Below are 18086 nucleotides of genomic sequence, written 5' to 3' on the forward strand. Positions count from 1 at the left end.
CACAGGTTCTGTATACAGTAAAGCCTGTCTTCTCTGGTGACTGCTTGTTTTTTCTCTTTGGACCACAAAGTTGAATCTTGCTGTTGGCAGATCAGTGTAGTCTCTCACTGCAGGACAATGCAGTGGTTTAAAGGCACGGGTCACATCTGCTGCAGGATAATGACAGGGGTAAGCCAAATGGAACATGAAGTATGTGCGTATTGGTGAGTGTGTACGTGCCAGCACGTGCGCGTGCCTGTGCATGTGTGGGTGGAGGGGGGAACTAATGAGTCTCCCATGAGCTATTATCCGTACCTTAGCTCCGCACTCTGCAATAATAAAAGCCAACAATGCAGCGCTCCCTAACAGGAGGCTACCGCATAACACACTCCTCTGATAATGTTGTGATAAAGCATCCACTCAGGACGTGCACACCTCTTCTTGGATCACTTTGAGTGTTGTTGGTGTGATTGTCACATTTGAGACGTGGTGTCTGGATGTGGGTTCACACGGGCCCTTCTCTGGGGTCAGGATCAGACTACTGGCAGCTGCACTACGTAGACACAGTCTGACCACTAAGCCAATTATGTGATCGGTCCTAGTGTGATAACCCAGTTCACTTGTTTACCTTCAGATTCTGTGGAGCTGAAGAAGACACAACACAATATGTGACAGAATCTCAGTCAATCAGTCAAATTAGATGGGAGTGGCACAAGTAAGGTAAGGGGCAAGACCATGGTCTGCCACTGGATCCATCCCATCAGGGGTTCCCCCAATAAATAATACTAGAATTATACCAGCCTCAGACCATGACTTTCCAATCTATAGAGAGAGACACAGAGAGGCAGATAGAGACAGACAGAGAGAGACAGACAGAAAGAGAGACAGAAAGAGAGAGAGACAGAAAGAGAGAGACAGACAGAGAGAGGGAGGGAGAGAGAGAGAGAGAGAGAGAGAGAGAGAGAATCCCGGAGAGATGAGCCGTGGTGCTGGAGACACGCAGAGTAACCGTGTGGCGTGGAAAGAGAGAAAGATCTCCGCAGGAGGCCGGCTCGGATATTACAGCTTTATTCTCTCTTATTAGGGAGGGTGAGTAAGTGGGTTCACACTCTGGATGTCACGCAAAAAACTAGCTCCCCTGATTGCTGGATTCGGGAGAGAGAGGGGTCTCCGCTCCGGACGCGCGGCATGAAGGAGGAGGAGGGCAGCGGAGCGCGCTGAGAGACTCTTCAAGAGTGTATCACCGGCGTCAGAGTATGAAGGGATGTGAGCTGAACTTGTGGTAGAATGGCACCTCATCCCACATGGATCTCTGAGGGATGGCAGCTTTTCACCACCATCACCACCACTACCACCACCAGAGCGCGGACCTGCGGCGGCTCTTCCACCGGGTCACCATCGCCACCTCTCTGAGCATCCTCTGCTTCTCTTTGGTCTACCTCCTCACCGGATGCTGCGAGTCGGAGCTGACAGAAAACTTTCAGATCAAGGCACCCTCGCGCGAGTTCCTCGTAGCAGGGTCAGAATGGCCGTACGACAGAAACGGAACCAGGGAGGTGACCGCCTCGGTTGGCGAAGGCGCGTCCAGCGCTCATCCCGGGCTGGAGGCGAACAGCTCGGGGAAAGAATGGACAGCCACGCGAAGATTACCCCAGGCTCTCATCATAGGGGTTAAAAAGGGAGGCACCAGGGCTCTGCTTGAGTTTCTGCGGCTCCACCCGGACATCCGCGCCCTTGGGTCGGAGCCGCACTTCTTCGACCGGCATTACGCACGGGGACTGGACTGGTACAGGTACGCACACATTGCGCAAAGATTTTGTCTCAGCAAAGTCACTGAATCTCCCAACGAATAGCCAAATCTGATCATCTTTAATTCTTCCTCTTGCCTTATGTAAAAGGAGACACTTTTTCTCGCTGGAAGTTTGTCTTCGGTGTATAGAAGTATAGAATTTCCCTGAGGGGATGAATAAAGTATCTATCTATCTTAAGTGCAATTCAACGCTCGACTAAAACTTAATGAGAACATTTAAATAAATGACTTTGACTCGAGTGTTTGTGCAGTTAAGATTTTGAAGTGTAAGTCAGAATGCCGAACAGGAGCCTCCAGCTCCACAACAAATCAATCTCTTTGTGTTTTTTTTTTTGCATACCCAGACACATCCACAGTTATTCCGCGGAGGGTTAGGTGACAGTCAAAGAGACTTTGCCATCTGGCTATGCCAATCTGTGCATGTGTGCATGCGTGTGCCCGCGGTGCTTGCTGCGTCTGTGTGTGTTTGTGCATGTGCGTGTGTACAGTAGGGAGAGAGGGAGGCCTTGCAGGATGAGTCGTCACACAGCAGCAGAGTAATCATCTCTGGAGCCTGAGCCAGATGTTACTGTTGTCATGTGGCTTTGTTCTCAGCCTGTTCCCTGAAAACTTGGATGTACTCAGAGCACATGCACACACCAGTGAGAATCAGGGGAACCGGATTCAAGTCAGTCACATTGCTTGAGGAAAGATTTCAGATGTCTGGCCCTCATTTAGCATTCTCTGTGAGTGAATGTACCTATAGACCCACACACTGCTCCAAATGTGGCTGATTAAAAATGCATCCAAATCTGGCCTACAGCGCAGCCTGCTAACAGCTTACAGTATATTACTGGGGCTCAATAGTATCATTGGCTCAACTCTGGGAGCCTCTGTGGTGTGTCAGCAGAAATGTAACCTATGAGATAAAGTGAGGGGATAAATTTCTGTTTTTAGGTTAATGTGACTCAGACAGACAGACAGACAGACAGACAGAAGAACTCTATAATCTGATGTACACAGAGGCAGAGAATTTGTAAAATCGGGAGGTTCTGGAAAGCTCCTGCAGCCTCTGTGTTCTGCCAGCATGTGTGTGAGTGTGTGTCACACCAGGTGATGTGCATGTGACACCAGATTGTCACGTCCTCCCCTCGGACCAGATGGGGCTCGCTGCGTGTCGAGACACTTGACATCAGTGTCAGCTCTGCCAGTTGACCTCTGACTGCAGGTCACTTTACGCTGGGAGTTAATGATGTGTTCACACCACTTCATAACAAACACACGCTCGCACGCACGCACGCACGCACACACACACACACACACACACAAACACACACACACACACACACACACACACACACACACACACACACACACACACGCACACACACTGTTCTGTCTTTGAGGATAATTCTGCCTTATTTACTTGGGTGTTATTTTTGTAGTTGGGTCTATTCTTTCTGTCAGTAATGATAACATTACGTAACTGCTGCGATCATGATGACATCACTGGAACAGAGCGGTCAGACGGCTTGTGATCACGAGCCAGAACTTACTGAAGCACATGTGGAGGGAAAACTCCTGGTCCACTGAGGATGATCCCGCCCCTGGAAACTGTGATGGGAGACACTCGTCATAATGGTACAACCTGCTAGTTGAGCTGGCCTGATGCTAATGAGCTAATCTGCTAGCATGTTTATTTGTGACGGACTGCTTTGTACTAGTAGGCAGCTACACTGTCTTCTTATAGACCGCACTGTGTGTCTCACTCATTTATACAAAAAACACGTTTTGTGAACACGTACCCCCTATGGGTATAGAGGGTCAGCTGCAGCTGTAACATCACTTCTCTGTGTAGATGCCTTTTCTCTCAAACCCCATCAAGGACAGCCAAAGAGGAGGAGACATGGTGTATCTTCCTCAGAATCACTCCTCGTCTCTCTCAGAGTAAAATGACATTTACCCTCACCAGGGCAATTGAGATCAGAGCCCCTGACAAAGATCCACTAATGGTGCTGTGAGCAGAGATTGGATCTGAAGCAAGGCTGCGATGAGCCCTGAGATGGACTGGAAGTTTCTTTCTCACTGTGTTGTCTGGGATCGATAGCTCTATCTCTTTGCTCTGACCTTGGGTTGACTCCAGCATTAGAGCAGTTAGCGTTGGTCAGCTCGGCTTCTGTTACAATTAGCAGGAAGCTTTATCCTACACTGGCACACGGGTCATGTTACACACAGCCTTTTCTCTCTCTGGAGCTGGGGGAATCCATTAAAACTGCTCAGCTGGAAATTCACATCTCACTCGTGATGGTTCGCTGCTGAAAGATGGCATGACAGGTGGACGGTGAGAACAGGGGGATAACATAGAGGGTGAAGAGATAAGGCTCGGGTGAGCTGGAGGTTAAAGGGTGAAGTCAGTCAGTCAACATCACACATCCTCGCTGACCTTTGCCTCAGCCAGGGGGACTGTCATCAGAGCCGGGCTGGTGTGTGTGTTTGTGTGTCAGGCTGACTTCTTCAGGTCTTATTTTCTTCTTGCTCTCTACAGCAACATTCATCGATGTATTATTGACTCTGAGTTACTGGCACAGCTTTAACCTGATAGGTTACATTGTCAATGTTTGCTGCTTGTGTTCATTTCCAAGAAGTCATATTTAAAAACAGCATAGAAAACAGAGCACTGTTGTGTTTTTTGGTGGACGACTGTCCTGTTTTCTTTGGACAAATCCTCAGCGTCATCATTCCACAGGATATAATACAATTAATAGGATGAACAATGCTTTCTGTAATTTTTTAATCTATTTTTGATTTTCACACAGAGATAAGAGAAAACAGCTTCACATTTCGAGCCAACAACCACCAACTTTGTGGGTTGAAATGACGACCGCATCCAGTGAGCAGATTTAACCGGCTATAGCTAGCTGGTTTAACATAATGCTAATGTTAAATTTAATGTCATGTGTGTGAGTTTGTTGAAAATGCGTAGGCTACATGAAAATATGAAAATGAAAAAAACAGAGCAAAAGCTGACTGCTGAGTGATGAACAAGCAATGATTTTAGCTAACACAATGTCATCTAATGATGTTTGGCTGTTCCTGCGTGAGCGCAAACTTCCAAAAGACAAATGCAGACCAGGACAGAGCAGCTAGCTCGATGTTTCGGTCCTGTACACATTTTCCTGTAAACTGACAACAAAGTGTAGTAATGCATAACATGAGCCTTCCATTTGCTAGCTAATGCTAATGCTAACTATAGTGGTAACCAAGTTAGCTGGAGATGCTAACCAGTGTAGCTAGCTACATTTATGCACATTGTTGCTTTTGCATGTTTTTTTTGTTTTGTAGAAGCTAAAAGAGCATATTCCTCTGCCAAGGCCTTACAGCCCCCTTTGTTTAATCAAGCTTAATCCAGGATTAAATGATACATATTTAAATCAACAGATTTTTCTTTGGATCGACATCAAATTGTACTCATTTATATATACGAGCCACCTTAATATGAATGAATTTTTTCATCAGGATCCATGCCTTATTCCTCGAGGAATTTATGAATATGTGAAAACATCTTATCTCGCAATGGTAAAGAAAGTGAGAGAAAATCCCAGGATCTGTCTCTTTATCTGGATCTGCACCAAAAAGTTAATGTGGTCTATTCTGGACACAGACCAATCCTCCACCCAAGCTTCATGGAAATCTGTTCAGTAGTGATTGTGTAATCCTGCTGACTAACCAACCAACCAACACCAAATGGACATGTGTTAAAACATACGCTCCATGGTAGAGGTAATGAAACCATTCATTATGTTTCTCTTTCCCTGTTTGTTGTACTGTCCAAACTATTTTAATTCCCAGAGGATCTTCAGTTTGACTCCTCTTCAACGCAAAGATGTATAAGAAGAACAGAGATACTAAATGCAAAGATGGTGCATAGAGAAGTGCTCACTTGGATTGATGGTAAAAAAAAAGGTTCTAGCCTCCTGTTGCACCTGCTGGTTATAATGCCCCCTGGTCAGAAGTGTTTCTCTCACTGTTTACAATCGACCTATATACTTTAAATTGTGATGAGTTCACAGATTTTTTTGTTTAGTATAAGGACATTTATCCAAATATAATGTAATATAGAGCTTTCATGGATCAAAAAGCCATAAAAGTAAGACACATAATCAGCTTTGGTTGCAGGTCGAGGTGTCCTGCCCAGTTTTAAAGATGTTGCTTATAAATCCTATGTGTGAGACCTCAGTTTGAATTCATTTGGAGGCACTATACCTCGGAGGCAGGGACAGAATCCCTCCTTCCTCTCAGAATCAGCTGCTCTGATGGCACAGATTAATTTGCAATTCATATTGACCTCGTTAAAGGAGGCTTTTATATTCATACCCATACATTGGTGGCTTTGTCCTGCCGTGACACAGCACATGGTGCTACTTGTGTTTTTGTGTTTGTACAATGGGATATAATTGCCATGCAAATGACAGAAGAATGGCTGCCAAAACATTGGCTGTCCAGCAGGATTGAGTGGGCGGGAATCAGCAGCAAGCACAGATGAATCAGATTTATTGATCTGCAGCAGGGGAATCAAATGTTAACACACAGTGAGATTCAAGTTTGGATGCCACACTAGGTTTTGTATGTGTGTGTGTGTGTAACCGGGGTTCAGGTGTGGTCGGTCCACTCCCTGTACTGTACTGGAGGTGATCACCATAAGGCCCAGACTGGTGAGGCGATCTGGCTCTCATTAAGGCCTTCCTCTGGGGATTGGGAAATGGGGGCGGGGGGGTCTGGGGCCCCTCTATGATGGATGTCTCCTGGAAGTGGACAGGGCACAGCCACAATGGACCGAGCCCTAATGGTCCCCCATACAGAGGAAATGGATGAGCAGTCCCCAATAATAAACACAAAACACACTTTCAAGCATTCATAAGGACGAACACAGACACACTCAGATATCTGATGAATAAATAAGTAGTCGAGTGTGTGTCATAAACACAGTCAGTACTCCGCTCTCTGATTGGTTGTTGTTTCCACCTTGGATCAAAAATCATATATAAACAAACCAGATTTTGACATCTTTGATCCAGCACTCCCTCACCTCCCACAATCCTTTGCTGCATATTTCCTGTGCTGTATGACTCTCATTGCAATTGCTTCACATTTATTAGTGCGCGCACATGCACATGCACACACACACAGACCCACACACACACACACACGCAGACACACACACACACACACACACACACACACACACACACACACACACACACACACACACACCACATGACACAGCATGCTACTGATGGGGCTCCAGAGGGTCCTGGCTCCCTCAGTCTCCACCTGCCACTCTTGGTCCCAGCTGAGGCCCCGTGCTGCATTACCATTCTCAGCCCGTCCCCTCCACATTCACACCAGCAACTTCCCGCTTCATACACCCCGTCATACCACACTCATCTTAATACACAAATCCCTACTGTTCCCAGTTGTACTCCATCCACACCCTCCTACGCATACTTACCCTAAGCCCCCACAGGATCAATAGCCAGTGGCCTTGGCTGGCCCGGGTTTATTCACCAGGGAGGGTTCCTGAAATATTGGGAAATGGACGACAAAAGTGAGGTTCCTCAAAGGCAAACAGAGGCTTATTATAAACTGCTGGATAATCCCTGTGTTCACCATACTGGATGTTTGATCTTACTCTCAATTGTAAATTGTTGCTGGGATTTCCTCTGGAACACATCGTGTCACCAGCTGCTTCTGTTCACCTGCTGGGGACGGGCTGTAACAACTCCCAATCCCCTTTCCACTCCAGCAGTGTGCAAGCATGCAGGCCAACCAGCAGGAGTCACTAGTGGGGTAACGAGGAGACGATCCCTCACTGGCTTCCCATCTGTGTTAATCATTTTGTGATAAGTAGCAAAGGGGGAGGATGACGTTTGTTTACATATAGAGGCCGGTGACCTGTCTAAGAAATAATATCACAGTCTATTTAATTTGTGACCAGACTCACTTGGCCCCCTCAGTTTCTTCATTTGCACCATTAAAACACAACCTTGCATTAAAGATAGCTGTTTTTTGCACAAGCTCTTAATTGGCCATGTTGCAAACTATAACTCATGAAACATTATTTACAGTGCGTCACCCAAGGAAGAGCCATGTGAAGTCATTGTCCAATAAGTGTAGTCATCTAGTTTACTACATCACTGCAGGCATTCCAGATCAATCACAATCACAATTACAATCACAGATCATGTCAGATCAGATCAGTTCAGATCATGGTTTGTTCATGGAACAGACTTGTGAGTCATAATGGAGGAAAGTCAGCTAGCAGCAGGCAGAAATTACTTTTGTTTTCATGTGTAATGCAACAGTGGCCGCACAGGTGTCAGTAGAGCTACCACTGTGCAGTATGTTCACCCGGGCACAGGCGATTCAGGGCATGGATAAAATGAAAACTACTCAGGTAATTTTATAATCCAGAAGTCTAGAGATACAAACACAATCTGATCTGACAAACAAGAAATCAATTTATTGTCATGCCATTGTTTGTTTCACACATGAATGGCAGCAGTAATGTGGACAGTGTAAAGTCCTGAGACTCTGAGGATGTGGGCTGAGATTAACTTAGAAGTTTGTCAAAGAAAGCCACTGTGAAATATAGTGAAGGGATCTTCCATATTTACCTGCCCAATGCAACACTGAAGGTGTGTGTGATTGAACCCTGTTGTTGAAGTCCATCCTTAGCACCAACACTCTCCACTGTCAGGGAGTCCTCCCTAACACCCTGTCACAGTCACTTGTGTAGGATTTAGCTACATCTAGTGTCACAAATGACTGAATACCTGTCATCTCATCCTTTCTTATGACCAAAGTAGCGTGAGGGCATATTTGGTTATTGGCTATTCTGTCTGTTGATTAGTGAATCTGTGCAGATCTTATGGCAGACGCATATTTATAATAGATGTGTTTTGTCCTGATGGTGTTCTGTGGGGCAGTGATTAGCTCTTTGTGCTCAGGTAATGGTGTGTGTGTGGGGCTCTTGGCGCTGGGGCCATTCACAGACAGATTGCTAATGGAGGCACGTTTGTATCCATCCCATCATTCCCTCATCAGTCACACCCCTCTCATTTAAAACACTCCAGCAAATGTTCTCTCTGTCTGTCTGTATATCTCTCTCTCTTACACACACACACACACGCACACACACACACCCACACACACACACACACACATACATACACATACACACAGACAATCTTTGAAGGGAAAGTCCACCACACCCACCCTTTATGTCTGCAGAATGTATGTTTGTAATTTTGTGATTTTCAGAATGTGTCTTTTGTATTTATGTGTGTGTGTGTGTGTTTGTGTGTGTGTGTGTGCGTGTATCCAGTGGGAGGCCAGAAGCATGATGGCAAATGCTTTAGTAATAACTGAGTAATGGGTTTATATTTGTGTTTGCAGTGTGTGTGTGTGTGTGTGTGTGTGTGTGTGTGTAACAGTGTGGCACCTAAAGCTTGGGGTATTGGAGTTAAAAGGGAAGTCTTCAGGCTAAGTGGTGGTAAGCGCTGCCTCTCACCGATCAGATCAAATGAAATCACTGTGCATGAGTGTGTGTGTGTGTGTAGGTAGGTGGATGTATTGACAGGAGGTCATGTTGCAGGCTCCTCTGAAACCTTAGCAGAGACCAGAGGACAGTCAGAGAGCGTCCTGTCCTCACTCTCAGTGTGTCCATGTGTTGTCTCTTTCTGTTCGTCCGTCTCTTATTAACGTCTCATTTATAACTCTTGGGAACATTTTTTATTGACTCTGTTTTGTGATACATCTATAAAATAGGACGCAAATGACGCGGTCACTGCAGTACTTTCTCACTTCTCAATAAGACAGAAAATACATTGAAAAGATCAAATGGTGAACACATTGTACTCATCTAAAACGGTGATAGCAACTATGAACAACTGAAAGCTGCTTTAAAAAATAATGTAATATTAGCAATGGGTCAGCTGACAATGTCTAATATGAAGGTCATCTCTCAAAGTGATGGTCACACAGAGAATCATCACTGACTCAGCAGTCCTCTCAGTGCTTCGGTGTCTTTCAGCTCATTGTTTTGGTTATCAGGCGACAACTTCAGTGTTTCTGCTCAGTCTCTCTTTCTTTGAAAAGGCTCTGATAAACCCATAGTAACATTTGTATTGAACAGAGACAAAAGGTGGATAATATTTGACCTACATTCATCACATGAACACAATCACAACTTCCTAATGAATGCTAATGTTACTCTGTGATGTGTAAAGTGCCCCCAAACAACAATCAAAAATAAAAAGAAGAACTGACGCAACTTTTAGGTTTTGGTTAGCCGATGCCATCTAATGAAGAGCCGACCTCTTCTCACTTCAAACCACAACCCCCTACCTACACTTTAGTGTCAGTTCTGCACCTGAAGGGCTCCGAGGTCAAGTTAGCAATAATATGTTTTATACAATATTCGGTTTGACTGACAAACAGTTCACACATTATGATGTTTTATGACTCTTGGACTGTTAAGATGTTTTGAAAACGCTGCACTCTGGTTAGGTTTAGGCACAGGAAGTACTTGCTTAGGCTGAGGAAAAGATCAAGGTTTTGGTTAAAACGATACATAAGAATGTGAGATCAGGTTGAGAGTTAAATAATTTTTGCGATGTCGTGGTTGAATACCAATACATTTGTTTTTTTAATCTTATATTTTATAAAGCTTTGGATCAGTCAAGAAACAAAGTCCTTTAGTTGGTTTTATATAAGTCTTTTGGGGCTTTTTTAGACAACAATTGACCTCCATTCATACCTGAACTAAATGAATGGCAACCGATGGCAAATTCACTTTAATCAAAATGTAATAGCTGCAGTTAAAATGCATTATTGTAGAGTTATAATATAAAAGTAATACCAGATAATTCACCCATGATGTTCACCCTCAAACATATTTAAAATCTAGTTGTTTTGACCGTAAAGAAATGAATGCAAACTAACAGATTCTTGGAAGAGTAAGAGAAATACAATCTGAATATCTGAAAGTGTACCTCATGCATTTGATAATGGTCAGAAAATATAAGGTTTAGATTACTTAGAGGAGAGTAAAGGAGATAAAAACACTGGTATCCGTCTTTGTACTTGAAACAAGCCGATATGCTGATTCAGGGCTGTGTGTGACCATGCTGCTGAGGCCGTGTGTGTTTGGTCAGACGGTCAGGTGTGTGGCAGGTGTGTTGGCAGATGTCCCTGAGTCCCCAGCCGGTCCTGTGGGCCCTCTGGAGTCATTTATCTCTAAATGAGTCCCATCTGCTGTGCTTCTGCTGGAGGTAGAGGTGAGCAGAGCCAGACTTGTGTGTTTCTGGAGCACGGCTGTCAGCGGCCTGCGTGTCTGGATCACTGGAGGTCTACTGTGTATAAACTCTATCACTGCTCAGTTTGTAACAGTATGTTTGTCAGAATGACTGATGTGCATATATGCGTATATGTGTGTGTGTGTGTGTTTCTGAATGCTGAACACACTGCAAAGGCATCGTGGATGATAACCTCAGTGTCAGGCTGTGGGCGGCTGTGGCTCAGGAGTAGAGCCAGTGTCTTGTTATCAGAAGGTTGCTGGTTTGATTCCTCTGCTCTGCATGTCAAGGTGTCCTTGGCGAGATATTGAACCCCAAACTGCTCCTGATGTGCTGGTCGGCACCTTGCATGGCAGACACCACCATCAGTGTATGAATGTATGAATTACTGTAAGTCGCTTCGGACAAAAGCGTCTGCTAAGTGTCAGGCAAATATCTTCATGCATTGTTTACTTAATGAGCAAATTTCCCTCTAAATCCTCCACAATTACTTGTAAAATGTTAAAGCAGTAGTTTGATGTTGTGGGAAATACACTCAGATCAATATCACTCTCCTATCTGCCTACATATGGACCAGATTCAGGAAACAGTTCGCCTAGCCTAGCATAAAGACGGTAAGCACGTGGAAACAGCTAGCCGGGTTCTGTCCACAGTTTAAAACATCTGCCTGATTACGCTTCTAAAGTTCACCAATGACCTCATTTATGTAGCTGTTTTGCCCCTCTTCCAGTCTTTATGCTAAACTAAGCTAATCCATCCATATTCTCATCTAACTCTGAGTAAGAATGCGAAGTAATAAGCATAGTATTTCCCAAAATGTTTCTAATCCTTTAAATTCACTTTATGAATACTGTATTGCTATGCTATAAAGGTGCAATATCCCATCTCCCAAAGCGAATCCCAAGAAGCTGCATGCAAAATGTGTAGTGTGCTCCTTTTTGTTTTTGATGTAACTGCTAATTAAATGGAGTCGATCCGTTCTGGTGCGCTGGATTATTGATTTTTTTTCCGTCAATATCCTGGATATTATATAGAATTATGTAGATAATATAAAATAAAACACAGTCTATCCAGAATATTTCCATTTTGATGGTGCAGTGCACCAGTGAAACACTAATTTAATAGTAAATAATTCCCAGTCTGGGATCATTAAAGTAATTCTATTCTAATGAAACAATCTCTGAGATTAGTGTAAAGCAACCTGAAGTAATTGTGGTGCAGTCTGATGACAAACAAATCGTGACAGTTTTATCTGCTCTTCTACTGGTATTTTGCCAGCAGTTTGTCTTAACAGCACATTTTTCTTGTACTTCCAGAAGTATGATGCCCAAAGCCCTGGACGGACAGATTGTTATGGAGAAAACGCCTCGTTACTTTGTTACTGTGGAAACACCAGCACGAGTCCATGCTATGTCGCAGGACGTGAAGCTGATCGTGGTCGTCCGTGACCCCGTGACCAGAGCCATATCTGACTACACACAGATCATCTCCAAGACCCCCGACATCCCTCCCTTTGCGAGCCTCGCCTTCAAGAACCGCACCACAGGTACGATTCTTCATCAGTTTGATCTTTTATTTTTCTTTACTGTGTACAAGCAAGTGAAGGCAGATATAGACATATACTGTAACTCATCAACAAACAGTAAATCCCAAGTGCAGATCTACAGGCAGGCAGCATGAGACAAAGCTTCATGATCACAGGTGAAGCCTCAGGCAGAACGGAGGGAACAGAGGTGTTTTGGATAGAAGAATCAGCTCCACTCATCAGTTCTATTTGTGTGAAATCCTTTACATCTTTAGTATCAATTTAAACTAAAACGGTTATTTGAAATTAACAATATCTTATGTAGTTTTAATGTATAAATATTTGAATAGGAAATTGTTTTTATATGGCAACACAGAGGACAGAAATTCTGCTGCTGGGACATCAGAGAAATTATAAGGAGAATTAGTTCAGACAATGAAGATGCAGCTTTATTTGTGTTGTTTAATGAAAAAAGCAAAATGTACAGTATGTCGAAAGCCTTCACAGAAATAATTCACCCAAAACATAAAGCCCAGTCATCATCTCCTCCCTCCATGCTGATGGACAGTCGAGTGTTTGCTAGTCCAAATTTCTGGAGCTTCACAGAAAAACACCGTTGCAGGATTCTCCTAAACAACTGAAGGAGCTGGAGACTTGTTCTAAAACGGAAAAAAAAACAAAAACAAAAACATAAGATGGCTTCATACAGCTCGTCTGCTGTAATCCAATTCTGCAATAAAGACATTATTAACACCCTTTGTTAAACTTAAATCTTCACTGTAGCTAATAAACTGACTTCCTGAGAGCTTTATTTTATAGTTTTCTCAATATTTTGCTGTCACTGTTAACTTTTTTTACTATGTTCGAAGATGCGTTTCTTGATCTGTTGAACTCTTCTGTCTTTACATATGTGTTTTCTGTATGGATGGCGGGCCAATCTTAATGTCATTTTATCTCTCATATTATTATAACTGCAGAACCTGCCTATGAACCATCAGTTTTTAAAGTTGTATTCAGAATTAAAGTAATCCACTGTTAGTCTGCAGTCTGAACATGTCACAAAAAACTGATAACAGCTGAGTCTGCATACCAATTTGCCTAAATGTAAACGAATATAGATGAACACGGTTCAAGTTGTCACCCACACCCACAACGATCTGACTCTCTAACATTATACTTCTTGCTTACAGTCTAAAATTAGTTCATATATTCCTGGAATATAAAAAAGTCTTTGGTCTTAGAAAGCCCCTGGACAAGGCCCATAGCTAAAGGGTAAATATTAAATGTCAAGGTTGGATGAGATATTTGGTGCCAGCAGCTCTGATGAGTTTGAATAAAGATATCTGTCTTGTCTCCAGGTCAGATTGACTCTCTGTGGAGCCCACTGTGGATCGGCCTGTATGCCCAGCACCTAGAGCGATGGCTGGCCTGGTTCCCCAGGACTCAGATCCATCTGGTCAACGGGGAGAGGCTCATATCCAACCCGGCCGGAGAGCTGGGCAAAGTCCAGGACTTCCTGGGTCTCCAGAGGATCGTCACGGACAAGCACTTCTACTTCAACAAAACTAAAGGCTTCCCCTGCCTGAAGAAGCCGGAGGGCAGCAGTAAACCTCACTGCCTGGGGAAGACCAAAGGGAGGATGCATGCCTTCATTGACCCAGAGGTGATGCAAAGACTGAGGGATTTCTATAAGCCACATAACCAGCGCTTCTATCAGATGGTGGGCCAGGACTTTGGATGGCAGTGACCCCGTGATTGTGCTGCTTTGTGCAAATTTTCCATCTGATTGAGACAGATGCAAAGAATCGGACAGCAGAAGATTCAGAGAACAGAGCTGCTTCTGACCAGCAGACAGACATGTCACCTAATGATGAGAACCCAGTGTCAATAAATCCGCCTCCATCAATCAGTCGTCTTGTTTTAGAGTTTGAAAGACAGGACACAGTTGTTTTACCCGTCATAGATGTTCAATAAAAGGTGCTTTTGTGGTCCGAAACAAGGCGGGCCCCCTGCACCTTTCGTTTGGCAGGATACTTCCTCCTACCTATGGTGGTTAATTGAAGCATTTGTGTGCACAGTCTGTCATGTGACTGTGGTTGCTATAGGTTACTGCTGTAAAAAGTTGAACGGTGAAATACGCAGTGTAGCTTTTAGTGTCTCTTGTCGGCAGTGTAATCCCGATGCTCTAGTTGGTTGGCTGTAGTGGCACAATCAACAGACACATCTTCCTTCACATTCCCCAATTTCCATAACTTTCTTTTTTTTTACCTGTTTGTTCTTAAGTCTCACCAGTTGAGAATTTCAAACCAATCAATGCATTCGTATTGAGTATTGTCCCCAAGCATTGCTCCTGAAAAAGGGGGGATGAATCTTTTATGTGGCGAGCAGCAGAGGGATGAGCAAGAGAATCTTTATATGAGCTCAGATTTGACTGAGTGGTTTTGTATTCCTGAATAATGAATGTGGATAAATGGATGTAGGGGAACTGGTGCACATCACTCGCCTCTCTGCCTATTGGCACATTTATGTGCTCGACTTAGGTTAGCATCCGACTGCAGAAGCATCCTGCTATCCCCTTAGAGAAGTAAAAGGACCACTGGAGAACAACCAAAACAAGACCAGGTCACATCAGTGAGAGAAGGTCGACCTATCGCTGGTCAGGGTTTTATTGTGTTACTGTGAGAAGGCGTGCTGACAAGGTTGTCTCTTTTCAGTTTGCATGTATTTGCACTAGTTTGGACGCATCAAAAATAAAACTATTTTTAAGAAAAGGACTTGCAATGGATTTTTGTGCCGATCCCCCGTCTTGGTAACACATTATAATAAAGGGGCTCTGTGAAACTTCTTTGTTGTGCTCAGTTTATGTAAGCGGACTGCATTTGTAGGTAACGTTAACTACTGTTGCTCTCTGTTGGTGAAGTGGAGAGAGGCCTTGGATGAGGCATTTGATAACATGCATATTCACAAAGAGTCCTTCACAAAGAAATCCACAGTCCAGCAGCATTAAACCTCTCCAACATATCATTCACAGGCTGGTATAGACAATAAAACAATGTTTATACAATAATAGTAAATGACTAAAAACTGTCACAAGCCCCTTGAAGGTTCCTTTAATAAACATTGGTTAGTAGGGAATAAAGTCTTTAAAAGCGATGCTTATTAATATTAATAAGAATCTATAAGCATTTAAAACAGCAATATAACACTTAACTTGGTAAACGTTTATAGATTCTTTACAGTGAGAATGTTGGTTAATGTGCATAGTACTTATTAACCTTGATAAGGCATATCTAGAAAAAGCATAGTAACCTGTTAATAAATGCAGAACTAACTGGTGATACATGTCTAATAACATATGTATTAATTCTGATAAAGCGACTGAAAAAGCACAATAAAATGTTAAGGACGACACAAAAGGTAAGTTGATTAAATGAATGTGTAATGTTATAATGAACGTTTTGAAAGAGCTATTAACATTCTTAAGCAATCTAAAAACTGATTTTCTTTAAGTGGTTAAAAATGTCTTAGACTCTAACAATAATCATGTATATTGTGTTTATAAGGGCCTCATTACTTATTGACTAATGCTTATTACAAGGAGCCTAATGTAAAGTGTCACTATCTCATTGGTTCTTAATGAATCAGCTTTGGATTTATGTTGAATGTGAGTTCTGCTTTGCAAAATGTAAATCTGCAACGCCAGAGATGTAGCTCCTGCTTGATAAGGTCTGGTGGTCCCTGTCACAATCTGAATGAAAAGAATTAAACGGGTTGAATTTGAAGGATTTTCTGTGATTGCTGATGTTGTTGGTGTGTGTGTGGGTGATTCTGATTTTAAAGTGAACAGTTGATGTCTGTAACAGAACCCAGTCTGCAATCCCGGTCCTGCATGTGTGCGCTGAAAGAACATTGAAAGTAACCAGGTTTTAAAGAACATGCGTACCTGCGTGTTAATGTGAGAGAACACTGCCATCTGGTGGTCAGTTAAGGAAGCAGAGGACGTGGTAAAAACAAGTTCATTCTTTATTATGCTGTTCCCTCCCCCCATTTATCTTTAAATAATAACTTCTCATAGAAATGTATTCATATCAATACATTAGGTTGCAATTAATTTTCCACAAGAAAGTAACTAAAGCACACTACACAAAAAGACACCACGATCCATGCTCCGGCTTATAATGCAACCCAGGCTGATGGAATAGAATTCAAACTGAGCCAGAGTCAATCTATATCTTGTTTACATTACATTTCACTTTCGATTGACCAAATAAATAAAATACACAAATATATAACGTACAGTTTCAAATGCACTTAAAATGTAAAGAACAACACTCCTGGTCTGTTTCTCCACCAATATAATTCTGAGAATACATAAGAAAAGTTATCAAGTAAATGTTACACAGAGAGCTTCAAAAGAGGCGCGCTCCTCTCGCTGATGACTTTTGGCAGTTTTGCACAGACAGCTACATGTTTCCTCTAAAGCAGTTATTAGTTATCAGAAACAGCATCGCCCTGGTTAAAATGAGCATGCTGTTCGATCAGAGGCATGCTGCTGTAAGTAAAGGCACTCAGCATCGCCTGCAGGCATCCTCCATCCATGTCATTCTCTCAGGTCCACCCTCTGTCACCTCCCTTGTCAATACTGTAGTAGAGGGATTAACACCTGATGAGGAGTGCTTCTTAAACTACTTAACGCTGTATGGTTCCGTTCTGGGGTGGAGGCAGTCTATCCAATATACAGTATGTGCACCATATTAGAAGCAATGTGTGGAGCTTCTTGTCACTGGGCTGTCCAGCAACGTGTATGTACAGCTGAGTGAGTCACAGAGTTACGGACGCGCAGCTTTAGCAACTTTTCTTTCCTCAATGAATAAAAATCCAACGGGCAGTGAGCTGAGAGGTGCGACAAACATCAGAGTGTGCTACTTTTGGATGGAAGAGTGTTGAAGAGGTCAGCGTCATCTCCACACAGCAGGCTTCATCTCTGTACTGAGGATCCTGGATTCACAGCAGTATTGCTTAAGCAGAGGTACACAGTAAGTTACACCCACTAACACAGCTGTAGGATCGATGTGGCGATTTAAAGATACAGTGTGTGGTTCAGCACTGGTCCTTAAAGGTTCTACATGTAACATTTACGCATCAATATGTCATCACCCCGTCAATTCTGAGACACTAATACAGTTTCTGTAAACAACTGAGACCACAGCAAGAAAGACAGCAAAACTTTATGAGCAGAGCTATGAGCAGAAACACAGAGGTCAAGAACTATTTCTGCTTGGCTTCAATAATGCCTGGGCAGAAGGACTGTGTTCAAACTATAATTAAATGTTAATTATGTAAAACATTTATGGAGGCTATATGTTAGCAAAGAAAGGCCCACTGAAACATGAGTTCCCAGCCATCTGGCAGATGGCAATTGCCAGGAAACAATAGG

At 43.2% G+C, this 18086-nt stretch overlaps 1 protein-coding gene across 1 annotated transcript; it reads left to right on the top strand.

The window, feature by feature from the left end:
* The first annotated feature begins 895 nt into the window (after positions 1–895).
* Positions 896–16431, top strand: hs3st3l (heparan sulfate (glucosamine) 3-O-sulfotransferase 3-like). Its single transcript, XM_030401464.1, has 3 exons — positions 896–1771; positions 12441–12670; positions 14008–16431. The coding sequence occupies exons 1-3, from the start codon at positions 1299–1301 to the stop codon at positions 14394–14396; spliced, it is 1092 nt and encodes a 363-aa protein (XP_030257324.1). The 5' UTR covers positions 896–1298; the 3' UTR covers positions 14397–16431.
* The last annotated feature ends 1655 nt before the right edge of the window (positions 16432–18086 follow it).

Source organism: Sparus aurata, chromosome 20, assembly GCF_900880675.1.
Source record: "Sparus aurata chromosome 20, fSpaAur1.1, whole genome shotgun sequence".
NCBI classification, from domain to species: domain Eukaryota; kingdom Metazoa; phylum Chordata; class Actinopteri; order Spariformes; family Sparidae; genus Sparus; species Sparus aurata.

Excerpts from the sequence above, each read along its gene's own strand:
- hs3st3l (XM_030401464.1), top strand. The coding sequence starts at position 1,299 with ATGGCAGCTTTTCACCACCATCACCACCACTACCACCACCAGAGCGCG. Across the intron at positions 1,772-12,440 it reads CGGGGACTGGACTGGTACAG|AAGTATGATGCCCAAAGCCC; the intron begins GTACGCACACAT and ends TTGTACTTCCAG. Across the intron at positions 12,671-14,007 it reads CTTCAAGAACCGCACCACAG|GTCAGATTGACTCTCTGTGG; the intron begins GTACGATTCTTC and ends TCTTGTCTCCAG.